Source organism: Gorilla gorilla, chromosome 4 (genome assembly GCF_029281585.2).
Source record: "Gorilla gorilla gorilla isolate KB3781 chromosome 4, NHGRI_mGorGor1-v2.1_pri, whole genome shotgun sequence".
In the NCBI taxonomy this organism is placed as follows: domain Eukaryota; kingdom Metazoa; phylum Chordata; class Mammalia; order Primates; family Hominidae; genus Gorilla; species Gorilla gorilla.
In genome coordinates this window covers 182,190,192-182,216,655 of record NC_073228.2, presented here as the reverse complement: position 1 = coordinate 182,216,655, position 26,464 = coordinate 182,190,192, and the positions used below count along the sequence as shown (strand labels likewise).

General features: G+C 48.6%; 1 protein-coding gene across 1 annotated transcript in view; it reads left to right on the top strand.

The window, feature by feature from the left end:
- Positions 1-224: 224 nt before the first annotated feature.
- Positions 225-26,464, top strand: part of COL23A1 (collagen type XXIII alpha 1 chain) — a 350,887-nt gene continuing 324,647 nt past the window's right edge. The window contains exon 1 of the mRNA XM_055386477.2: positions 225-702. Within this exon, the coding sequence (XP_055242452.2) occupies positions 409-702 (294 nt within the window). The 5' untranslated portion in view covers positions 225-408. The remainder of the gene's footprint in view (positions 703-26,464) is intronic.

Sequence of the window (26,464 nt, the reverse complement as noted above, 5' to 3'; positions counted from 1 at the left end):
CTCAGAGGTGCGTGCGGGGGCGGGTGCCGGCGCCCGGGATAGGTGAGGGCAGAGGTGCGCGCTGCGCGTGGGATCAGCCCGGCGCCGACGGGTGGCTCCGAGGAGCTAGCTCCTTCCTCGCCCCCGCCCCCTCGCCGCGCGGGGCCAGCCCGGCCGCTCCTCCCCTGGGTGGGTCCCTGCTCCTTTTCTGGCAGGGTCTATTTGCATAGAGGAAACTGCCCAAAGTGGCCGCTGTGGAGGAGCTGGCTGCGGCGAAGGGGGCGTGCGCGGCGATCCGCTGCTACCCGGAGGCTAACCCCCGCGCCCGGCGGACCTCGTGCCTCGGGCTGTCCCGCCTGCTCCTCTCGCACTCAGCCTCTGCCCCAGCAGCACCGCCCCCTCGGAGAGTCCACGCGCGACGAACGCGCCATGGGCCCAGGCGAGCGCGCCGGTGGCGGCGGCGACGCGGGGGAGGGCAATGCGGCGGGCGGCGGCGGCGGAGGGCGCTCGGCGACGACGGCCGGGTCCCGGGCGGTGAGCGCGCTGTGCCTGCTGCTCTCCGTGGGCTCGGCGGCTGCCTGCCTGCTGCTGGGTGTCCAGGCGGCCGCGCTGCAGGGCCGGGTGGCGGCGCTCGAGGAGGAGCGGGAGCTGCTGCGGCTCGCGGGGCCGCCAGGCGCCCTGGACGCCTGGGCCGAGCCGCACCTGGAGCGCCTGCTGCGGGAGGTGAGCGTCTGGGCGCGTGGCTGGGGCGGACTTGGGTGTGTCGGGTTGAGGGTGGCGGTACGCTGGGAGCCGGGGGCAGCGTGCAGGTCTCTGGGAGGAGGGTCGCCCGCCGGCTGCGTGCGCTCGGGGCCGTCCCAGAGATGGGCACGTCTGCGCCAAGGCGGAGGCTGGGGGTGGCGGCCCCAAGGGGTTTTGCGGTCTCCGGCCTCAGGGTCCCGTGCCAGGCAGGCGGCCGCGGGAAAGGGGAAGGAGAGACCAGGGACTTTGGAGTAACAGACCTAGGGTCAGTCTCCACGGGGTGTGCGCTCGGACACGCCGCTTCCCGCCGGCGGCCAGAGTCGGGGATAAAGATGAGGCTTGTGGGAAGTCTCTGGTGACTGTGACCAGTAGCACCTACTGTTCCTAACCATCGCTGGCACACCTGGAGAGGCGGTGGTCACGGCGGAGGAAAGCCTCAGACAGGCCCGAGGGCCGGGCCCCGCTGTGCTCCAGTGTGTCTCCGGCAGCTCAGGCCCCAAGACTGAGCCGTCACCGTCGCACTGAGGCCTCGGGGATGGGGGTGGGGGCGCCCACATGACTTGGTAAGATGACGGGAAGGAGAAACAATCGGGGGTGGAGGACCTGGATTCTGGTTTCAGGCGGTGCCATCTGGGGTGTGGGCTCGCAGGACATCCCGAGTTTCCCGCCCCTTACCTGGGAATCGCGACTTCCACAGCTTACTTGAAAGCTCATATGAGGCTCTGTGACACTTCTAAGGGTTAAGATTGCTGCTGTGTGTCTTCAAAGAAAGAGCCACGTTTGGGTCCTCAAAGCCCTCACCCAGCATGTTGGTCAAAGCCTCCACCTTTTGTACGGCATGTGCGGCAGTTCCCCTCCCCACAAAACGGGACAGGCCCTGGTGGGCTGGCCAGAGCCTCCCCTGCCGAGCCTTCCTCCTCCTCCTGGGATAGATGGCTGCCCCAGACCCCAAGGTCACTGTCCAAGGGGGCATCCTCAATTGCTGTGTGAAAACAGGCAGGGTTTCAAGGTGGAGGAGAGGGAGGACTGGCCTGTACACCCCCAATTCCCTAGACTGCCCAGCTGGGATCTTTATTAACGTATCCAGCTGTGTTTCCAATGTTGAGTTCCTTTGGACTCCAAAGGAAAGTGGGAGAAGATGACTGCGTACCACACCTCCTTGTTCACCCCACCTGTTTCTTAGTCACTTTAATTTAAGCTAGGATCACATCTCTTCTAGCTGGGTTCTGGGTAAAATTGCTGCTTCATGAAATGATTTCCTATTTTACCTTTGAAAGGGCCTGCAGACTTAAAACTCTCTCTCAGCCCTGCTGGAAACTCCTGGCGATGGTCTCATAATTGCCGCCCATCAGCTTCTGACAAATCCCTGGAGATCAGGGTGTTGAATTGATTTATGGAGGGCCAGTAAAGTTTCTACCTGTTAGTGCTGTAAGTGTGGCTGCTCTTTCTCATAGGAGGCCTCTCTTATTTGCTAAAAATAAACCGCAAGCCCTGATTGAGTAAATCAGAAGTCCTGATACAACCATTTTACAAGGAACTACAAATTGCGTCTATTTTAGGAGGGAGTGGCATCCTGGGCAGGCAGCCACTGCTGGGAAGTGTTGATTTTTGAGTCCTGAACTTCAGCGGGAGAGACTGTGCAGTTGCTCTCCCAGGCTTCCCCCCTCCCGGCTGCACTGAATTTTACCTGGGTGAACTATAGTGCTTGAACAATGAGTTATTGGACAGGGTGTGTGTTCTCTCTCTCTGTTCTTGATTAGAAAGGCAAGAGAAAAATTTAGAATCCAGGGAACCCTGTATTCTGGAGAATTTGCTGTGCCATTCACACGTGGTCCTGCTCGCTAATCCCAGCTGGGTATCTGAGGCGCATGCTGTGCGTGGAGGGTAAGCTGGCTGGGTTTTCCCGCCAGTGGAGAGTCAGAGATGGTGCAGTATGAATGCAGTTGGGGCTGAACTTCTGGTTGTTTGGGTGGCCCCTGTGAGACAGCTTCTCTTTCTTAGGGTACCAGCCTGTTTCTGCTAGGAGCTATTCTTCTTGTAAATGTCACTGGATGGGAAATGTACACAGCCTGGCCGGTAACAATGAGTTCCTTGGCTGGGAGGAGAGCACTGTGGGAGGCACATACAGGGAGTGAGTAATTAACTCTAATTAGATGTATAGATACTTTTTCAAGCCATTAGATATGAAAGCCAAATAAATATTGAACTGAAAATCTCGGAAGAAAAGAACATTTGTACTTGAAGCTGTTTTTCAGTTCTGATTTGTTCTCAGTGAAGCCTCTTTTAAGCCAGCGCTGAAGTAGTTGTGTATGTGAGCGTGCGGGCAGCTTGTCCTACGGCAAACTCGCTTCCAGAGAACCAGAGGCAGAAACCATGTCCACATTAAAGAAAAGACATCCTTGCCAACCATACATGGCTTTAATGTCAGGGGAAAAAAAGCCAACAAAAGCCACTGTTAATATGGGACCCACTCTCTTTGTTCCCTTGGGAACAGAACTGTGAAATGACTTTTTCTGGGACTGGCTGATGTGCCCGATAATGAAGATACAGAAGCTATAAGAAAGGAATATTCATGTCAACTCATGATCATTAAAGACCCTTCCCATGGCACACAAAGGAAGAGATAAACAAGATTTCTGAGTAAGAGCCATGAACGATCGTATCTTCACTATGATGTGAAAATATTCATGCAAAAAATCTAATATTTTCCTCTTAAAGTGCTTTAAATAGGTTGCCTAAGTAATCAATCCCCCCATCTTATACCTATAGTTACAATGTTATAAAAGCTTAAAACTTTAGAATACATGGCTTTCATAATACAGTAAAAAATGTAATGCAAGGATTAAAGAAATATTTAGTTGTATTCAGAGGAGACCATGCCAGCTTACAATGGATTTATTGTTGGCTGTTGGCCTTCCATTGTCCAGACCAATCAGTTTGAAAACAAGAAAAGCCCAGAGACTCGAGTAAAGTTTACGCATTTTCCTTCTCTCTTATCAACTCTGTATATTGGTTAAATACTGTCAACCCAGAGTCAAATGGAGATTTTTCAGCCTCTTTGGTGGTTTGTCTACTTGTCAGGGCTGCTCTCTGCTGTCAGTTTTAATTAAGATGCCTATTTTTGAATTCCATGGCACAACTGGAGATGCAGTGTAAATCATAGCTACATTTGTTTCCTTGACATTTCCTGGCTCCCAAAACAACAAAAAAAAGTTTCCTTTCAGTGACTTCCTGGCATGTTCACTTTCTCTCTCCACTCTTTTCTTGTCCTTTTTTTTTTTTTTTTTTTTTTTTTTTTCCTTGCAACAGTTTGGGAGAGCTTTATAACAATAGTAGCATGTTTAGAATGAGCCAAGGATTGGGGCGTTCCTTTCACAGACATATTTTGTCATTTTGGATTGGACTTTTCCACATCGGCTTTGAAGGTTTGAGGCATGGCCCCTGAGGTTGGGGAATCTGTAAGCTGAATGAATTTATACCAGAGGCAGAGCAGAGCAGACCATGCCTGAGGTTTCCTATCAGCAGAAGAGAGTTTGAGGCCTGGTCCCACCATTTACCAGCTCTGTCATCCAACCTCTTCCACTGCCTCTCCTCTGATAGTGTGGTCACAGCTCCTATGTATGCAGATATGATAACAGACAGGAAAAGTACAGGATGGTAAATACGCTTTTGATGGCAAGTAACAGAATATCCGAGTGTCCTTACTTACCACACACTACAGGAGAAGCTTGGAAGACGGTCAGCGCATCCTGGGTCTGTCAGCGACTTGGCCACAACTGAGTACCACTCAGTGTCTGCCATTCTCTTGTCCTTTCCTCATGGTCACAAGGTGGCTGCTGCCGCTGTGAACCTATGTCTTCACCCAAGAGTGGCCTGGGTAGAAGGGAAGGGGGCAGGGAAGAGAGTGGTCTTCTTGAGAGGTTGTCTCTTTAATTTCAATTCAGGGGAAAACTTTCCCACCTTTCAGCAGACTTACAGCCACTAGCCAGAGCTAGGTCACAGGGTCACCATCCCCCTGTCACTGGCAAGGGTAATGCGATCGCCATAGGAGGCTTTGGCCAATCTTGACTCATCCCCTGAGGCTGGGCGTGTTGCCGCTGGAACAGAATCGAGGCTTTGGTAGGAAGGAAGACTGGGCATGGCTACTGGGGAGCAACCAACAGAGTCAGCCAGTGCTGTAGGGCATTACCCCAGCGTCAACCAGGGCTGTGGAGTGTTACTCCAGCATCAACCAGGGACGTGGAATGTTACTCCAGCGTCATCCAGGGCTGTGGAGTGTTACCCCCAGCATCAACCAGGGACGTGGAGTGTTACCCCAGTGTCAACCAGGGCTGTGGAGTGTTATCCCCACATCAGTCAGGGCCGCGGAGTGTTACCCTAGGGTCAGCTGGGGCCATAGAGTGTTACCCGAGCGTCAGCCGTGGCCACGAGTGTAACCCCAGGGTCAGCCGTGGAGTGTTACCCCAGTGTCTGCTGGGGCCATGGAATGTTTCTGCTGTCACCCCAGAGGAGGCTGGGGCAGAGCGGGGGTTCAGTCATCCACTGGCCCACCTAAGTTTTCAAAACTGGGCCTTCCTTCCACTTTGGTGTTTTCCATGGACCACATTTTGGGAACATTCTTCAACCACAAAATTTCTGCCTCCCTTGGGGCTCAGCTGTCCAGCTGTGCTGCCGGCCACAGCTGAAGGGAAGGTTGATGGGTTTGGGATTGTCTCTGGCACAGTCCCGTTGGTTGCAGTCTTTGGCCTTTAACCCTTGAGCAGATGCTGTTCTGCCCCCGAAGTGAGTGACTAAGGGTGGCACTCTAGGACTTTGCTTGCCAGCTTTCCCATATCATAGCACATGCAAAGAATGGTAGCACTTCCCTCACTGCAGGAAGGGAAGAGGACACTAGGCTGGAGGTGACCAGCCACTCCCCAGCTGCCAAGGACCAAGGTAGTCAGTCTACCAGAGACCACATACAGTGCACCTGCACCCACTCGGTGTGTCTGGGAAGCTCTGTTACCCCCTCCTATCCTGCCTTTCCCCCAGCTCCTTGGCTTTCTTAGCAGCCATATCTGACTGTGGCCTCCAAATCCCCTTCCAGAGCGGGTGCAGTTACAGTCATGCTCTCCAGAGCAGGCTGTCCCTCCTTCCCTCAACGAGCAGCATCCCATTAGCTTCAACCTTTCTAGATGCCTTTGGATCCTTTTACCCTCAAATAGCAATGTGACATGACTCCAAGATGGTGCAGCTTAATTTCGAAGAATTCGGGCTGGGGCGTGGTGGTTCACACCTATAATCTCAGTGCTTTGGGGGACCAAGGTGGGTGCATAACTTGAGCCCAGGAGTTCGAGACCAGCTTGGACGATATAGCAAGACCTCGTCTCTATTTAAAAAAAAGAAAATATATATATATATATGTATTTATTTCTAGGTGTGTGTGTGTGTGTGTGTGTGTGGCCAGGTGCAGTGGCTCACACCTGTAATCCCAGCACTTTAGGAGGCCGAAGTGGGTGGATCACCTGAGGTCAGGAGTTCGAGACCAGCCAGGACAACATGGCAAAACCCTGTCTCTACTAAAAACACCAAATTTAACCAGGCATGGTGACATGTGCCTGTAATCCCAGCTACTTGGGAGGCACGAGAATCACTTGAATCCAGCAGGCGGAGGTTGCAGTGAGCCAAGATCATGGCACTGTACTCTAGCCTGGGTGAGTACATCTCAAAAAAAATAATAATTAGCTGGGCATGGTGGCGCAAGCCTGTAGACCAGCTCTTCGAGATACTGAGGTGTGAGGATTGCTCGAGCCCAGGTGTTTAAGGTTGCAGTGAGCCATGATTGCGCCACTGCACTCCAGCCTGGGTGACAGACTGAGGCTGTTTCAACAACAAATAAAAATCGGGGAAAAAGGGGGGGGAATTAATTAGCTTGAGTAATGGAGAAGTCCAGGCTAGTGTCTGTGTAGGCACGGCTCGAGGTGCCTGGATTTTGTTTCTTCCTCTTGGCTCCATATTTCTCCTCAAGGATGCCCTCACTCTCCCCATAAAGTGCCAGGGAAGCTTCCAGCAACTCCAGATTCACATCCTTAGTGTTAGTTTCTGTTTTCCAACAGTCCCAGCAGAAATTCCCTAATTCCCTCTGATGGACCAGTGTGGATTGCCTGCATTTATCAATACAGACAGCCTGCATCTAACAATACGGATTACCCGTCCTGGTCACTGAGACCCGCAGGGCAGCTTCTCGATGGGCGAGGCTCAGCTGTGTCTGTGTGTGTGTGTTCATGTGTGTGCACGATCAACCCCACTGGAGCTCTAGGGACCAAGAAGTGAAAGCTGATCCCAAAGGACAATTTGGAGTGTTGTTATTGGAAGAAAGGGGAGAGGACATGGGGCCGGTAAAACCAGTAGGTGACCATCCAAGGAATAGGGTGAGAAGCTTGGGCTCTAAGCTGGAGCTGTGTTCTAGAGAAATTCCACCTCAGTGGCATGAAACTCAATGAAAGGATTTTTGATCCAGTGGGGAGGCCAGTGGGTGCCTGTTCTCTAGGGGTTTATGTATATTGATAAATTTGGGTTTATCGGTAGCAGTGTCGAAATCTGTGTTTCTCTGTATATACTGTGCTTACAAAATGTCAGCTTTACAAGTTACTTCAAATCCTAAAAGTTGCCCACAACAGCCTCATGAGATGTACAGGCAGAGGTTACTGACATTGTTTTACAGGGGGAGAAATGTCACAGAGGTGGAAGAGCACTCAGGGCCAGGCCTGAGCTCCCTTAGGTTTGCAGGCTGCCTGGGAAGAAGGGAGTGAAAAGGACGAATGTCTGCGAACCCTGTGTGTGGGTTTGGCACTCAGTCTGGGACAGTGCGGGTGTGCCCAGGTCAGGCCACCTACTCCCAGGTCCCTGTTTCTCTGCCCACTTTCATCAGCTTCCTGGGGAATGTTCTCGCGGGGAGTGTTCTCAGAGGATGTCTCTGGCCTGGTTGGGGAGTCTGGGGAGTACCCCAAGTCCTCAGGACCTGGAATGGTGAGGTGCGTGTAGCCTGGGGGTTGTCACGCCTTGCTTGGTGCTTTTGGAGGGTGGAGTCTGGAAGAGGAAAATGCTGAGGGCTGGAGGGGAAGGCTCTAGATGAGGAGCCTGGGGGCCTCTCTGAGCCTCAGTTCTGGCTGTGAGGTGGGGCTGGCGCAGCCAGGGGTGCGCTGTGAGCCCTGTGCTCCGCTGTCCTCTGCTTTCAGGACCTCGCGAAGTGTGGATGTGATCCTGCACCTTCAGAGGAGCCCTCTCTGCCCCACAGATTTCTACATTGCTCCCTTCTCTCGAAATAATTCTGAGTCCCTCCCTGGGGCAGTGGCGGGTGTTGGGGAGATGGAGATCCTTCACAGTGCCCTCCTCCAGGCAGCTGCACATTGCATTCTTGCCCCTTGACGTGCCCATTAGCGCTCCAGCTCCTGCTGCCGCTGAGCTGTGGCTGCCTTCTTTACCTAGACTCTCAGGTCGGGAAATGGCATGATGGCTTGCCCATCCTTCTCTCCCTTCCTTTTTTTTTTTTTTTTTTTGAGTTAGAGTCTCGTCCTGTCTCCCAGGCTGGAGTGCAGTGGTGTGATCATAGCTCACTGCAGTCTTGAACTCCTGGCCTCAAACAGTCTTCCTGCCTCAGCCTCCCAAAATGCTGGGATTACAGATCTGAGCTACTGCACCTGTTCCCCCTGCCCCGCACTTTTTTCTTTTTTAAATAACCAAGCTATGTCTTGATTTAGCATGATGAATGTTACCCTATAATCTTACCATCCTAAACCACGGGCTGTTTAACTTTCTGCATAATCCTTTCTCATCCATCATGTAGACAGATATTTGCTCACCTAATTTTAACCACAGAGTGCATACCATTTATACCTTGCTTTTAAACTGTACATCAGACACATTTTTCCAGGTGATGCCTCATCTTTAGGGTCATGTGTGATGACTGTATCGTATATCCCATCAAGAAAATCTGCATCCTACTATCAACGTGGCATACACCCTCCCCCTATTTTTGTTAGTGCAGATAATGGTACAGTCAGTGGTTTTGAGGGGAAAGTTTCTTTCTTCTGTTATTCTTTGGGATGTGGAGTAACTGGATACAGAAGGATGTCTTTCGGGCTTTGTTTTTCGTTTTAATTTTTTTTTTTTTTTTTGAGATGGAATCTCACTCTGTCGCCCAGGCTGGAGTGCAGTGGCATGATCTTGGCTCACTGCAACCTCTGTTTCCCGGGTTCAAGCGATTCTCCTGCCTCAGCCTCCCAAGTAGCTGGGATTACAGGTGTGTGCCACCATGCCTGGCTAATTTTTGTATTTTTAGTACAGTCGGAGTTTCACCATGTTGGCCAGGATGGTCTTGAACTCCTGACCTCAGGTGATTTGCCTGCCTTGGCCTCCCAAAGTGCTGGGATTACAGGCATGAGCCACCACGCTCAGCCTCGTTTTAATTTTAGAACATCTGAGTTTGAGACAGACAGGTTTCTCCTCCTGTGGTATTCGGAAGCTGTGGGACCATTATGAAATTGTGCTTCAAGTTTTATAATGGGCAACGTGGATTCAATATATCTTTTAGTTGAATTTTTAATTTCAGTTGGATTTATCATTGTTGTCGAAAGCAAAAAGCAATTGATAACAAAGAAAGCCTTTAAGTTTGAAGGTTTCATTTCAGAATGAAACCCCTGTATCAGTTTGGTGTGGAAACTTTATTTCTTTTTGAGATAGAGTCTCGCTCTATCCCAGGCAGGTGTGCAGTGGCGTGATGACAGCTCACTGCAGCCTCCACTCCTGGACTCAGGCGATCCTTCCGCCTCAGCCTCCCGAGTAGCTGGGACTACAGGTGAGCACCACCACAGCTGGCTAATTTGTAAAGTTTTTGTCTTGCTGTGTTGACCAGGCTGGTCTTTCACTGCTGGGCTCAAGCAGCCCTCCCACCTTGGCCTTCCAAAGTGTTGAGATTACAGGCATGAGCCAACCACACCCGGCCAGAAACCTTTCTTGAGCAGCATTTAGTGGTGCCAGGCACTGTGCTTGGTCCTCACTGTGATTTGTCGTTATGTGAACGAATGTAATTCAGTTTGGGAAAATTCTCCAGAGGCCACACACCACCTCCAGCTTTCTCCCTTATGCAGTTTTCATCATGTGTTGAATCAGGATTAATCTTTAACTGTTGACATAGGCACGCAGAGAACATCCCTTCATCATGTCCAGAAACATATTTCAGGACTAAGCACGAACCATTGGGAAAAAAAAAAATAAGCTTGCAGATGTCCTCTGAAAGTCACGTGTCGGCGTACTCCTAGAGGCTGTAGGAGAACAACTGTGTGCGTCCCATGTGTGTCCTGGGCAGAGGATTCACATGTCCTCTAGTTTCTTTTCTTTTCTTTTCTTTTTTTGAGATGGAGTCTCAGTCTGTTGCCCAGGCTGGAGTACAATGGCACGATCTCGGCTCACTGCAGCCTCCGCCTCTCAGGTTCAAGTGATTCTACTGCCTCAGCCTCTGGAGTAGCTGGGATTACAGGCATGCGCCATCACACCCGGCTAAGTTTTGTATTTTCAGTAGAGATGGAGTTTCACCATGTTGGCCAGACTGTTCTCTAACTCCTGATCTCAAGTGATCCACCCGCCTTGGCCTCCCAAAGTGCTGGGATTACAGGTGTGAGCCACCATGCCCAGCCTCACGTCCTCTAGTTTCTCAGCAGCCTCCTCTCTCTACAGCTGCTCTACTGTGGGTAAGATGGGATCCAGCCTCCCAGAGGGGCAGCGATTGGCCCCTGGTGGCAGTGGGCGCCTGAACCTAGGTGACCCATTAACCTCACTCCTAATCCCTAGCCCTTTCCACAGCCTCATGGCAGACCTGGTGGAAACAATGATTTGGCTTTGAGCAGCAGCTTTTTCTGTGAGTGTGGACATCCTTGTAGACATCTGTAAGTGATGGATGCGTGGAGTGGCAAGGAAGACGTCAGTCTTGGCCAGATGCGGTGGCTCACGCCTGTAATCCCAGCACTTTGGGAGTCTGAGGCAGGTGGATCACAAGGTCAAGAGTTCGAGACCAGCCTGGCAAACATGGTGAAACCCTGTCTCTCCTAAAAGTACAAAAATTAGCCGTGCGCGGTAGTGGGTGTCTGTAATCCGAGCTACTCGGGAAGCTGAGGCAGGAGAATTTCTTGAACCCGGGAGGCAGAGGTTGTAGTGAGCCGAGATCTCGCCACCACACTCTAGCCTGGGCAACAGAGCAAGACTCCGTCTCAAAACAAACAAACAAAGACTTCAGCCTTGAGGACACCCAGGTTCACATCCCAGCACTGCTATTTTCCAGCTGTGTGACCTCCGGTAAATGAGTGTTTTTCCAAACCTCAGTTTCCCCATCTGTTAAACAGGGATTATATACTTGTCTCACAAAGTTTCTGTGAGAATTAAACAAGGGGATGTATCCCAAGCGCTCAGCATGTCGTGCACACCCTGAACGTGGCTGCTGGTATTAGAGTTTTTTCTTTGACTGAATTTGGAAGGAATGTCTACATCTGTTTGCTAATCGAGGTCCCATGGTGACACGGCTGACTTTAAGATTCTTTTAACACCGGGATTCTGCCATCCTATTAAGGATATACAGAAGCAAAAAAGCTGTTAGCACATGTCCAGCCTCTGAGTCAAGGAGCAGAGAAATGTGAGTTGGTTGTTGAAGAAATGCAAAGACTGAATTTGCTTCATGACCCCATTTTTTGGTTTATCATTTGAGCAGACTGAGACTTTCCATTAATTTTAAAAAGTCATGACCAAAATAAAAATAAAATTATTCATGAAAATAATTGTATGGATTTGTCATTGTGAAAGGGCACACAAATACCTAATCAATTTGCTTTAATTAAGAGAGTCCTCTGTCTCAAAAAACAAAAGTCTGCTTTTGTAATCATGCAGTATGGCAGCAACACGGCGAAATGCTCATGGTTAACCTGGTGAGCTAGAGGCTTCACACACATCTGCTTCGCTTCACTCTGGTAAATGAGAAAATCTATTCTCCTGATGTAGCCACGGAATTTTTTGGGGGCGGGGTGGGTGGGGGAAGGCGGTGCTTGCAAAAGGGTAATGGCAACTTCCAAAATGGAATTTATTTCCAACTCTGAGTTGTGAAACAAGGCATAAAGCGATTAGAATGTATTTGAAAAGACAGTTTAAATAAAATCTACTCAACTTTGGGCCTCCCGGGAGGAACATCACACAAAAAATGCCGGATCTGCTCATTGATTTAACTGCTTTAACTGCGCCTTTTTGTGTGGGGCTTGGGCGGTTCCCTCCTGCAGCCTCCTTTCAGACCAGGGTTGCGGTGCAGTCGGGAAGGGAAGATTCCCATGATGTCAAGGGGACTCGAGTGTGTGTGAGCGTGAGCTAGTGTGAGGGTGGAAGTGCGTATGTGTGTGCCAGGAGTATGCATGCATGTGTGTGTACGTGGGTGTGTGCACGTGTGTGCCAGGAGTATGCATGTGTGCATATGTGTGTGTACATGGGTGTATGTGTGCACGTGTGTGCCAGGAGTATGCATGTGTGCATATGTGTGTGTACATGGGTGTATGTGTGCACGTGTGCATGTATGCCTATGCACATAAATATCCGTGTGTGTGCATGAGTGTGTGTGTGCGTGAGTGTGTGCATGTGGGCGTGTGCATGCATGTGTGTGTGCATGTGGGTGTGTGCATGCACGTGTGTGCATGCTGTGTGGGCACTGTACAGGCATCTCACTTAGAAAGTGAGAGACTTTATAAGGTACCCAGATGGGACCAGCCTGACCTTATCGCCTCACTGTGGAAGTTATCCCGTCCAAGTGTCCCCGAAAGACCCCGTAGCTGGGCCCTGACGGCTCATGCAGTGGGCTTTAGAATTGGGAGGCCTGGGTCTGAGTCCAGAGCTGCCTCTGAACCGGCCAGCGTCCTGGGACAAGTTGGTTGACCTTTCCGAACCTCGGCTTCCTCTTCTGGAAAGGGGCTGGCCGAATCCGCCTCGCTGGTCTTGGTGAGGACTGAGCAATGGCCCTTCTGGGGCTGCCCCGCGGGGGCGCCGCGCGGCCGGAGGAGCCCCCTTGACACTCACTCTGGTCTGGGCTGGTACAGAGACCCCATCCAGGCAGCGGGGGGCAGGCGCGGGTTCTGGGAGGGCCCTGGGCTGTTCCCCAGGTCTCCTCCCCAGGCCCCGCGCGCCAGGCCCTGCTGAAAGCCCCAGCAGATTCCCCGGGTCCTGTCCTCGGTGAGTGCCTGAGCTTCCCCCTACAGCTCCACGCCGAGGTGGCGGTGGGTGTCATGGGCTGAATCGTGTGCCTCCTTCACGTGGCGAAGTCCTCACCCCTGGGCCTCCGGATGCGGCCGCCCGTGGGGATGGGGTCTTTAAAGAGGCGGATGAGGTGGCACAGGTCGTTGTGGGGGGGCCCTGATCCAACAGGGCTGGTGTCCCGAGAAGAGGAGACGCGGCCAGCACGCTGGGACCCCCAGCCGCAGGGAGAGGGCTCGGGAAGAAGCAGGCCCCGCCAGGACGCGGGAATGAACGGCGGGCCGCGCCCCGGGCTCCGGACCAGCCGCGGGATCCCCGGACGGCAGAGCAGGGACCCGCTGGGCCTTGGGAGCTGGGCTGAGCGAGGGGCGCCGGGGCCTCGGCCCACAGGGCGCGGAGGCGCTGACGGCGACAGGGAAGACCCCGGCGGGGAGTCCTCAGGCAGAAGCAGTACCGCGCTAGGGACACAGGCGCCGGCCGCTGCCCGAGGAGGGGCCGCTCCCTCGGCGCTGCCCTGGGGCCCGGGCGCAGCGGGGAAGACGTCTCCGCAGGGCTGACCCGGCACAGCGGCCGGCGCCGCGCTGCTCGCCTGGTCCAAAGCCGAACCCGGGCGGCCTCCCGTGCGGGCAGGGGGAGGGGCGGCGCTGCCCGAGAGGCCCGCGCTGGAGGCGGAGGCCTGGCGCCTCGGAGGACAGGACGGAGAGGCCGGCGCGGCGGTAGCCGGGGGACCCGTTGGGGCTTTTAGCAGGGCCTGGCGCGCGGGGCCCGGGGAGGAGACCGCGGCTGTGGTGAGGAGAGAGTTCGAGGATCAGGAACAGCCCGGGGCCCTCCACGACCCCGCGCTTGTCCCCCGCTCCTACCGCCTGGATGGGTCTCTGCGCCAGCCCAGCATGGTGAACCCTGGAGGGCGGGTTCTGAGAAGCCGTGTGTGTCTTTGAAAAATGATGAGGACGGGCTCGGTGGGTGGCTTACGCCCGTAATCCCAGCACTTTGGGAGGCCGAGGCGGGTGGATCACGAGGTCAGGAGTTCGAGACCAGCCTCGCCAATATGGCGAAACCCCGTCTCTACTAAAAATACAAAAATTAGGCGTGGTGGCGGGCGCCTGTAGTCCCAGCTACTTGGGAGGGTGAGGCAGGAGAATCGGTTGAACCCGGGAGGCAGAGGTTGCAGTGAGCTAACATCATGCCACTGGACTCCAGCCTGGGGCGACAGAGTGAGACTCCGTCTAAAAAAAAATGATAATGAATGGCAACGCCAGCGGGCTATTGGGCAGCAGGGCAAGACTTTTTCAGCAAGTATGCTTTAGGGAACTGAACTTTGCTTGAAAAAACTACCTTCGCAAAATCACCCCCAACGGCTGTAAGTTGGAGCTCCCAGCATCGACTTGCTGCGCAAGGAGAAACACAGTCTGAAGGGGTACTGAGGGACTGCCAAAAGCACTGCGGCTTCGTGACCGAGCCCCTCTGGACATCACTGTCCAGGCCAATTTGAGTTGGGTTTTTATCCATCGCTGCTAGAGGAATCAATGGATTGACTTGCTCGCTTGGAAGATTGTGAAGTAGTTGTGGCTACGGTCATATTCCGAACACCTGGTGTATGTAAGTTTCTCTGAGGACAGATATGCCTGGCAAAACTTGGAGCAAGTGAAGGTGGGCCTGGTCCCCGCTTCCTTCCTGTCCTGAGCCCCTTCTCCTCACCCCCAACACAATGGCTCATGCACTCTTCTTGCCTTTCCCAGGAACTGTCCTGCGTTCTGTTTCTGCTCTCACAGCAATCAGTCTCCTTGAATAGTGAGGGCCAGGTGGCAGGTGCCTTGTCTATGGGAAGAGCACAGGACCTGCTGTGGGAAGACTTGCTTTTTAGTTCCAGCTTTGCCACTGCCCATCTAGGTGGTCTAGGTGAGCCATGGAACTGCTTGAGATTTATCTTCCAAAAAGATAGGTGGAAATAATAATAATCCATGATCTTCTGCAGGAGCTCCTAGTGAGGGCCTAAGGAGGTAACACATAGGAGTGTGTTGTGAATGGCAAATTAACATGAAAAACATGTTGTTGTTAATAAGCAGCTGAATATGTGGCTTTCCTTGGGAAATGCTGCATTTTCAAAGGGGGTCTTTGAAGAGGGGACGCTCCTTCATTCCCTACACGAGTGAAGCTGTAATGGTGGAAAGACAGCCTTAGGAAGGGTTGTATTTTGAGGTTAAGAGGTGCTTCCTAACTGTCCAGTTATCCCTTAGTTTTGTGGCTGACTTCAGTCCCAGGATAGTAGTTAAGACCTGGAGGTTCCTGTTTCCTAAAGGAGGACTCTTTTCTTTTCATTAGAGGATATTTCTGCAGCACTCATAAGGCAAGAAGTGGTGTTGAAAAAGGATGGACCAAATGAACAGCCTGGCTCCCCTTGACCCTAAGAATACAGGTGGGGAGCTGTGCGGAGCTGTCCTTTCCTTCTTCTGAAGGAAAAAGCGACTGACACATAAAAGATACCAGGATGAAGATTGCTAGTTAATGACTGCTAAGAACTTGAAAGCAAATGAAGAGTTGTCCCAAAAGAACGGGCTGGGAAGTATTGATCTCACATGCCAAATCAGGTAAGTGCCTGGATTCCTATTGAGCAGGAGTGCTGGAGAAGGGACTCTGGTTTGAAGAGATGTCAGGTGGATGGTGTCCTCATTCTCTCCAACTCGGAGATGCTAAGCTGAATACCTTCAGCGTTTAGCATTCACGAAGTGGGAAAGACAATATAGATTGTCTTATGTTTCTTGACACTGCAAACCAGTTGCCGCAAGAAACAGAATGCTGTATTTTTGACCCACCCTTTTGGAGTAAGCTTCTCTTTCACAGTGTGTATATTTCTGGGGAAACAATTTATGTTATCTGAATGTCTCCCTGCAAGGAGCATTAAGCAGCTTCCAAATATTTCCTGGGAGCAACCTTTTCATTGGCGTCTGTGTAACAAACAGCAGTATTTGTGGAGTCATCCAACCCCGTGGCGAGTAGAATGCTTGGACAAATTGAGGGGCTGGCACGGTTTCCTTGTGGGATTCCACTGAGAATTTCCCTCCACATCCTGCAACTTACTTTTTTTCTTTTTTTCTAACTCTTAAAAAAGAAAGGATATAATTTACACACAATAAAATCACAGATTTTCAGTGTAGAGTTAGATGGATGTTGACAAATATATGCACCCATGACCAACATCTCCAATAAGTACAGAATATTTTTAACATCTCAGAAAATTCCCTATGCCCCTTTCTTGTCTCCACCCAGAGGTAACCGCCATCTTGCTTTCTATCACCAATAGCTCAGTTTTGCCTGTTCTAGAACCTCATATAAATAGAACCCTCAGGTCCAGGTGCGGTGGCTCATGCCTGGAATCCCAGCACTTTGGGAGGCTGAGGTGGGTGGATCACTTGAGGTCAGGAGTTCAAGACTAGCCTGGTCAATATGGTGAAACCCTGTCTCTACTAAAAATACAAAAATTAGGCAGGCGTGGTGGTGGGCGCCTGTACCCCCAGCTACTCAGGAGGCTGAGGCAGGAGAATCGCTTGAACCTGGGAGGCTGAAGTTGCAGTGAGTGGAGATTGCATCACTGTACTCCAGCCTGGGTGACAGAGCGAGACTCTGTCTCAACAAAGAAAAAAAAAAGAACCCTATGGTATGGTATGTCTTCTTTTATGTGTGGTTCTTTTGCTTAAAATAGTGCTTTTGAGATTTATTCATGTATTTGCACGTATCAATAACTCTTTGTATTACAGAGTAGTATTTCATTGTATGACTATATCACTATCTCTTCATTCTCCTGTTAATGAGCATTTGAGTTGTTTCCAGTATTGGGTTATTATTAATAAAACTGCTGTGAATATTTTCTACAAAAATAATTTTAAAAAATAATGAATGTGAATGTGAATGAAGGATTACTGAGGAATCCCATTTGTTTGTAGACCAGCCCTTTCAAAACATGTTAATGTATTTCAGGACCTATCAGGGGCCCTTGAGGAAATGCATTTGCTGATGTGGTTTGAAAGAGAGTCACTCAGTGTGCCAATGGGAGTCACTGATTAAACCCACATTCTTAGAGAAAAGCCAAGCGGCTCCTGCCAAGTGTGGTGGCCGGGCCAGACGCTCTCACAATTGGCCTTTGCCATGACTCTGCCGGGTGCTTTACCTGTCACCGAACCCAGGCAGAACCTGAGGCTCAGTGTGATGCCTTCTGTCCCCAGGACACACACTCCACCACCCACCAAGCCTGTAGAAGCCACGGCCTGGGATTTTTGTTGTTTGCCTTTTTTTTTAAAGTATAATTGACATACGGTGAACTCCACAAATTAAAAATGCACAACTTAATAAATTTTGACATCTGTGCACAACTATGAAACCCTCTCCACAGTCTAGATAGGGAATGCATCCCTCACCCTCCAGAGTTTCCTCCTGCCCCGTTCAGTTCCCTCCCTTCCATCCCTCCCTGCCTGCCACCAACGTGCCACTGATTTTGTTACTATTGATTCCTGTTCATTTTCCAGGATTTTTCTCTGGGCGGAATAACACACTCTTTGTTAGTCTGGTTTCTTTCACTCAGCGTAGTTATTGAGAGATACTTTAGTATGTTTATGTAGTGCTTATACAAAGAACTGCTTTTGCACAATAGTTAATTCATTCTTTTTCATTACCGAGTATTAGTTCACTATATGGATATACCACAATTTGTTTATCCATTCAGCTATTGATGGAAGTTTGGATTGTTTCCAGTTTTTGTCTATTGTAAATAAAGCTGCTATGGGTATTCACGTGCCAGTCCCTGTACGGATTTATTCTTTCATTTCTCTTGGATGTAAATACCTTGGAGTGGAATGGCTAAGCATATGATATGTGTATGATTAACTTTTTAAGAAACTGTTGCTGAAGGCCATCACATCATTTCAGATTCCCACCAGTAGTGTAGGACAATTCCAGTTGTTCATGTATATGTCATTTTTCTCTGACTGCTTTTAAGATTTTCTCTTTAGCGCTGGTTTTAAGCAATCTGATTATGATGTATCTTGGTGTCGTTTTCTTGATTTTTTTGTGTGTGTGCTTGGGTTTCATTGTGATTCTTAGATCTGTGGATTTATAATTTTCACCAAATTTGAAAACACTTTTTGACTATTCTTCAAAATTTTTTTTTCTATTTTGCTCTTTCTCGCTCCTCTTGTTTGGTGACTCCAATTACACATATTTTGACCGCTTGAAGTCCCACAGTTCACTAGCTCTCTTCTTTGTCTTTTTCTTTTAAAAATAATTCTCTGTGTGTTCATTTTAGGTAGTTTCTATTGCTGTCTTCAAGTTTATAATCTTTTCTTTGGCAATGTCTCATCTGCCATTAATCCCTTCCACCATATTTTTCATCTCAGACCTGGTAGTTTTCATCTCTGGAATTTCAGTTTAGATTTTTTTTTTTTTTTTTTTGAGAAGGAGTCTCGCTCTGTCGCACAGGCTGGAGTGCAGTGGCGCAATCTCGGCTCATTGCAAGCTCCACCTCTCAGATTCACGCCATTCTCCTGCCTCAGCCTCCTGAGTAGCTGGGACTACAGGCGCCCGCCACCACACCCAGCTAGTTTTTGTATTTTTAGTAGAGACGGGGTTTCACCGTGTTAGCCAGGATGGTCTCCATCTCCTGACCTTGTGATCCACCCACCTTGGCCTCCCAAAGTGTTGGGATTACAGGCGTGAGCCACTGTGGCCAGCCCAGTTTAGGTCTTTTCAATACTTTGTTGTCTCTGCTGAGCTTTCTGCACATAGGCAGTACGGTTATAATAATTGTTTTACTGTCTTTGTGTGCTAATTCCAACCTCTGTGGCAGTTGTGGGCCAGTTTCATTAATTAATTTTTTTGTTCATTATAGGGCCTGTTTTCCTGCTGGTAACTTCTTATTCTTCTGCCAGACATGATGAATTTTACCTCATGAGATGCTGAATATTTTTGCATTTGTATATATATTCCTGGGCTGTGTGATGCCACAGTTAAGTTACTTGGAAATAGTTTGGTCCTTTAGGGTCTTGTTGGGATCCGTTAGGTGGGACTAGAGCAGTGTTTCACCTAGGCCCTCGGGTTAATTCTTCCCTACTAGCAAGGCAGGGCCCTTCCTGGTGCTCCCCTCAGTATTTTATTATTTATTTATTTATTTATTGAGACTGAGTCTCACTCTGTCACCCAGGCTGGAGTGCAGTGGCACGATCTTGGCTCACTGCAACCTCTGCCTCCCGGGTTCAAGTGATTCTCCTGCCTCAGCCTCCCAAGTAGCTGGGATTACAGGCACCTGCCACTATGCCCGGCTAATTTTTGTATTTTTAGTAGACACTGGGTGTCATCATGTTGGCCAGGCTGGTCTCGAACTCCTGATCTCAGGTGATCCGCCTGCCTCGGCCTCCCAAAGTGCTGGGATTACAGGTGTGAACCACCGCGGCATGCCTCTCCTCAGTACTTTCTCATGGTGGATTATGAGGTTTACTGGGCTGGCTGGTGGGATCGGGCATTCTCCCGGCCCCTGTGTGAATGCTGTCTGCGGTGCCCTGGAATCCTTTTCGGTGGTTCGTTCCCTGACCTCAGTCATTTCCTTGCCTGCAGGGGCTGATTAGGCCCTCTGCCTCCTACTCGAAGGGGATCCTCAGCAGATCTTGGTGGCTTTCATCTCTCCAGTCCTCTGTTCCACACACTCTTGACTGCCTCGGCCTCCCTTGGCTCTCAGCCCCATGTCTTCAATTCGGGAGGCTGCCAGGCGCCACCCGTGTCCCCCCTCCATGTGCTCAGCCTGGCCACTCCCCAGGTGGGAAGCTAGAGCAGTTGTTGCCTGTCTCAAAGATCACTGTCCTTGCCTGCCTGGCCCTAGCATCTTCAAAATTATTGTTTTATATGCAGGAATACATTTGTGGCTTTTGTTGTTGATGTTGTTTAGGCAGAATGGCAAATCTAGTCATTGTCACTCTATCTTGCCTATAAGTGTAAATTCATGATCTGGTCTTTTTAAAATGTGTGGATGATTTTAGGTTTGTAGAAAAACTAATGTACTAATGTAGAAAAACATATGTACATAACCACAGTACATTTGTCAAAAGTAAGAAATTAGGCCAGGCACAGTGGCTCACACCTATAATCCCAGCACTTCGGGAGGCTGAGGCAGGCACAGATCACTTGAGCTCAGGAGTTTGAGATCATCCTGGGCAACATGATGAAACGCAGTCTCTACAAAAGATAGAAAAATTAGCCTGACTTGGTGGCACCTGTAGTCCCAACTACTTGGGAGGCTGAGGTGGGAGGATGACTTGAGCCCAGGAGGTCAAGGCTGTGGTGAGCCATGATGGTGCCAGCCTGGGTGACAGAGCAAGACCCTGTTTCAAAAGAAAAAAAAAAAGAAAAAGAAATGAACTGTGATACTGTGACAGGCAGAGTTCTGAGATGGTCTCCAACATTCCTGCTCCGTAGGGAACATACTTTATACAATTCCCTCCTGTCCAGTACAGGCAGAACCCGTGGGTGTGATGGGCTATCTTCCTATGATTGAGTTACTAAGGAATCACTTGACTTTGAGTTAGTGAAAAAGGAGATTATTCAGTGGCCCTGACTTAACCAAGTGAGCCCTTCGAAGGGATGAGGACCCTCCTGAAGTCAGGGATGTGCAGCATGAAGAGGTGTGGAGGGGCTGTGTGGCGGGGAACTGTGAGCTGCCTCTGGGAACTGAGAGTCCCCAGCCAACAGCCAGCAAGAGAATGAGGCCTTCCTGCTAAACCAGGAGGAACCACATGAACTTGAGAGAGGACTCAGAGCTCCAGGAAGAAACCCCCAGCTGACTCATTGATTTCAGCCTCGAGAACCTGAGCAGAGACCAACTGCAGTTATGCCCAGCCTCTGACCACACAAACTGTGACATAGTCAGTGTGTATTTAAACTGCTAACTTTGTGGCATTTGTTATACAGCAATAGAAAACGAATACAATTACTGTTAACTAAAGAGGATCAGATCAAATATATTAGTAACAATATCCCACTTTTAATGTAGCAAGATCTCAGTAAGGACTAATGTGAAGACCAGCACGAAACCATTGGAAAACTTCCACCAACGTTCAAGATGATGTTAACATGCTCATATTGCATCTTGGTTGGAGGTGGTTAGAATCCTGATCAAGAATTTACGTGAGAAAATATTCACAAACCCTATATCTGATTAGGGTCTAGTATACAGATTCTATAAAGAGCTCCTACAGTTCAACAACAAAACTACACACAACCCAATTTTAACATGGGCAAAGGACTTGCACAGACATTTCTTCAAACAGGATATACAGATGAGCAACAAACACACGAAAAGTATCTCGACATCATTTGTCATTAGGGAAATGTAAATCAAACCCACAATGATATACCATTTCACATCCACCAGGATCTTTTGGCAAAAATGTGGAGAAATTGGAACTGTCATACGTTGCTGGTGGCAATGTCAAATGACTCAGCCACTGTGGAAAAGAGTTTGGTGGGATCCTCAAAAAATTAAATGTGAAATTGCCATATGACCCAGCAATTCCACTCCCAGGTTTATACCCCAAAGAATTGAAAACAGATACTCAAATAAAAGTAGACTCATGTTCACAGCAGCGCTGTACACAACAGCCAAAAGGTGGAAAGTGCCCAGATGTTCATCAGTGAATGGATAAGCAAATGGTAGTGTAGACACCATGCAATATTACTCAGTCATAAAAAGGAATGAATGATCCACGCCAATGTGCATGAGTCTCAAACACATCATGCTGAGTGAAAGGAACCAGACAAAGGGCAAGGAAATCACAAGTGGTGTTGATTCTGCTTATGTGAAATATACAGAATAGATAAATCCCATAGAAACAAAGCAGACTGGTGGTTGCAGGGGCTGGGGTTAGGGAGTAAAGGATACAGGAGTTCCTTTTGGGGTGATGACAGTGTTTTGAAAATAGAGGGGGTGATTGTATAACATGAATGTACTTAATGCCACTGAATTGTTCACTTTAAAGTGGTTAATTTTATGTTAATGATTATGTGAATTTCACCTCAGTTAAAAAAATAAATCCATTCTAAAAAATAACAAGGCTATATCTTAGTTGGTGGTAAGTGACTTTGTGATTATGCTTTTTTTTAAAAAACTAAATTACACCTTAGATTTCACCCATTTATTCTCTCTAATGTCCTTTTCCTATTCCACGGTCCATCTAGGACACACATTGCATTTGATTGTGCTGTCTTCTTAGTCTCTTCCAATCTATGACCATTTCTCAGTCTTCCCTTGCTTTGCATGGCCTTGACAGTTTTGAGACATATTAAGCAGGTATTTTATAGAATGTCTCACAATTTGGGATAGTCTAATACTTCTCATGAGGAGCGTTTGGAAAGAATACCACTGAGGTGGATTGCCATGTTCATGGCATCCCATCGGGGGCCCATGGGGCCAGCATGAGGTATTTCTGTGACATTAACCTTGATCACTTGGTTGAGGGAAGGGAAATCTGCCAGATTTCTCCATTATAAAGTTATTGTTTAAGTCTAGCCCATATCAAGGGGAGGGGAAGTTAGCTTCACCTCCGGGAAGAGGGAAGTATTTACATATATTATTTGGAATTCTGTAAGGAAGTTTTATCTCTTCTCTCCATTTATTTATTCAATCATTTATATCACTGTAGACTCAAGGATATTTAATTTATTCTTTGCGTTATAAGACCACACAACATTATTTATTTTGTTGCTTAAATTGTTCCAGCTTTGGCCATTCTAAGCTCTTTCAGGTTGGTTTTCAGGCTGGAGTGCAGTGGCGCAATCTCTGCTCACTGCAACCTCCGTCTCCCAGTTTGTGCCTCAGCTTCTCAAGTAGCTGGGATTACAGGCCTGATCCAACATGCCTGGCTAATTTTTGTATTTTTAATAGAGACAGGGTTTCACCATGTTAGCCAGGCTGGTGTTGAACTCCTGACCTCAAGTAATCTGCCCGTCCTGGTGTCCCAAATTGCTGGGATTACAGGCGTGAACCACCGCACCCAGCCTTTCAGGTTGGTTCTTATCTTTCTTTGACGAGTGCCCCTGACCCCAAGCCCTTTGTAAAGCACTTCCTTACTTTCGGGCACTGTAAGACTCCAGGCTCATCTTGTGTTTTTTCTGCCTTGACCCTAGAATTTCTCATTTCTCATCTCTCCAAGAAGCCCTGGTTCCTTTTATTGGAGAATGATATTAGAGACTAAGATCTGGGTACTGTGTGTGCTTGTTACTACTAGGGTACAACTGTTTGTAGAACTTCTCTGCAGACAGAGGGAGGTATAGAAACATGTATATTGACTCCTCTATATGCACATATCTGTGATGATTTCTGTATGTATCTATCTGTACAGAACATGAACATGACCTCATAGTTATGTCTTTGATACTGATTCAGCACCACGGGGTTCATTGTAGCTTTCCTCCTTTGCTTATTTGTAACTTCTTTCTTGGACAGTGAGAAACCTGGCTCTCATTACTCATAATTTGTTTACTTATCTGTTGAACCCTAATGTGTATATAAAGTAGTTTCAAAATTGCTAACCTGAATCCCTGTGAGAAACATCTTTACCGCCTAGCTAGAGTACAGTGTTTACATCAGATTCCTTTTGTATTCAGCCTTAGAGTTTTCTTTTCTTTCTTTCTTTCTTTTTTTTTTTTTTTTTTTTTTGAGACAGAGTCTCACTCTGTCGCCCAGGCTGGAGTGCAGTGGCACGATCTTGGCTCACTGCAACCTTCGCCTCCCGGGTTCAAGTGATTCTCCTGCCTCAGCCTTCCAAGTAGCTGGGATTGCAGGTGCACGCCACCACATCAGGCTAATTTTTATATTTTTAGTAGAGAGGGGATTTCACCATGTTGGCCAGGCTGGTCTCGAACTCCTGACCTCAGGTGATCCTCCTGCCTCTGCCTCCCAAAGTGCTGGGATTACAGGCGTGAGCCACCACACCTGGCCAGCCTTAGAGTTTTCAATGAAAACACCATTTTGCAACGTTACTTAGGTGAGCTACACTTTCCCCCAACCTTCAGTGAGGTTATGCCATACAACTTTAATATAGTTAGATTTGTTATTCTAGCCTGGGTTTCTCCAGCATCCTGACTTTTGGTTTGTAATTGGTATTCATTACAGGTCACTCTTTGGGATGGACAGTCCTGTGGTTTTTGACAAATGCATAATCATGTGTCCACCATCCCAGGACCACACAGAACAGTTCTGTCACCCTTAATCTCCTCCATGCTGCCCTTGTAGTTAATTCCTGTCACTCTCCCAACCTTTTGCAGACACTGTACTGGTTTCTATCTGAGTTATGTATGGCTTGGCTTCTGATAGCAACTTTATTTTTATCTTTTATTTATTTTTTGGGATGGAGTCTTGCTTTTGTTGCCCAGGCTGGAGTGCAATGACATGCTCTCACTCACTGCAACCTCTGCCTTCCGGGTTCAAGTGATTCTCCTGCCTCAGCCTCTTGAGTATCTGGGACTACAGATGTGTGCCCCTATGCCCGGCTAATTTTTTTTTTTTTTTTGTATTTTTTTTAGTAGAGATGGGGTTTCACCATTTTGGCCAGGCTAATCACGAACTCCTGACCTCAGGTGATCTGCCTGCCTCGGCCTCCCAAAGTGCTGGGATTACAGGTGTGAGCCACCGCGCAGGCCCTGATAGCTTTAAAGAATGTTTGTAGATAGGAACATTACTTGAGGGCAGAGGTTGTCATCTATGATCCGTGTCAGTTGCTACCAGGATTTAAGTCCAGCCCTAACACTTCTCTTTCTGGCTCAATTTTCCCATCTGTAAATGGGTGTAATAAGAATCCCAGCCTCGTGGGGGTTATCAGGAGGAATAGATAAGATAATAGCAATTGGCGCAGTGTCTGGCCCATAATATGTAATCCAGTCTTGATAATAATACTTCAGTTGTATTTGTCATCATCATCATCATGGTGGGGTATCAAAAGAGAACGTTTAAAGGGGTCAGGAAAGGGAGTCCCCTCGGGTTGCTGGTGGTGGTGAGAAGGCTTGAACTGCCTCTTCGTAAGCGGATAGAAGGGGAGCAGAGAAGCTGTGCCTGTGGTCAGCATTTGGTTCTTGACAAGCCCTTCCTCTGGTGTTTGTGGTGTGCGTGTACTCACAGGATGGACCCTGGAGCTGGGCCTCCCTGAGGAGACAGAGTCCGTCGCTCCGAAATTGCCCTCAGCGGGGAGATTTCAAGGGTTTACGTTGTCTCTTCTACTTCCAGACTTTTTTGTTTTTCACTGAGAAGATGATATTACAACAGCCCAGAAAGAAGAAAATCACCATCATTCCAACACCCATGTGGGTTGTTTTGTTAGTTGCTCTTCCCCCATGCCTGTGTTTCTACGTCAATGTAGACATTTTATTTATTGTAGCATAAGCATTTTTCCTTGTTGCTACACAGTCTTCATAATGCTATTTCCTGATGTGACAGTTGCATCAAGGAGATTCCACATCTTTCACTAAACCATTCCCACTGTTTTACGGTGCAACTTCTGCATAAATATCATGTTTTGCTTCTGCTGATTTATTCCCTTAGGATATATTCTCCAGAGTAGGAATTTTTAGTCAAAGGATAGAAATGTCTTAATTATTTACAGCGTTTTACAGGAATAAATCATTGCATCTTTCTTTTCTGTGTCAATCTATATTTCCTCAGAACAAAACCACTTAAGGATGTGATCAAACATCTGGTGAAGTGTTCAAGACTAGTGCCCCGGCAGGTCATTAATAAACGTATCCTCTGGCCATGTCATGAATGCTTTTCTAAAAACCAGGATTTCCCTGATTCCCTGAGCTCTTGCTGCCCTTCCCCCAGACTTCAAGTTCTCCTTCCCAGTACTTCTAGAAGGGAACTTGCCCAAAGTTTCTGGTCTTTTTCTCAGAAACTCATCCTTTATTTACTTTTAGAGTCAGGACTTGTTTGCATATGTAAAACCAGGACCATATTGTTTGCAGATGCTGCGGGTGCTGCCAGATAATTGAATGTAAAATGCTGAGGCTTTTAAGTCATTTTTACAAACCTGGACACAAAGGAATATTTTCTTAGGATTAAAAAAAAAGAGCATGAAGTAAAGATTGTGAGATTGGGTCTCTAATTCAAACATTTCACTTTGTATTCTTAGTAGTCAGGATACAGAAAGTGAGGGGCCTGGAGGTGGGGGAGAGGTGGGGTCCGGGAGAGAAAACTTTACAGATTCACCATCTAATCTAGAAAAACAAAAGCACAAAAGCAGTTAGGATAAATGACCAGCACAATCCCAGTAACCTGTGATCCCGCCGCTAGCATTAACAGTACCTAGCTTTTTATATTAAGGTGAGAGTAGCTCAAAAGTAACTGTGTTTCCTATCAGTAGTTGATAAAATCCTTCTCCCCCTTCAGGGAGAGGTTCAGATGTGATAGCAGTAGCCCAAGTGTGACAGCAGTTGTTAAAAGTGAATTGTTTTTGGCATGAAA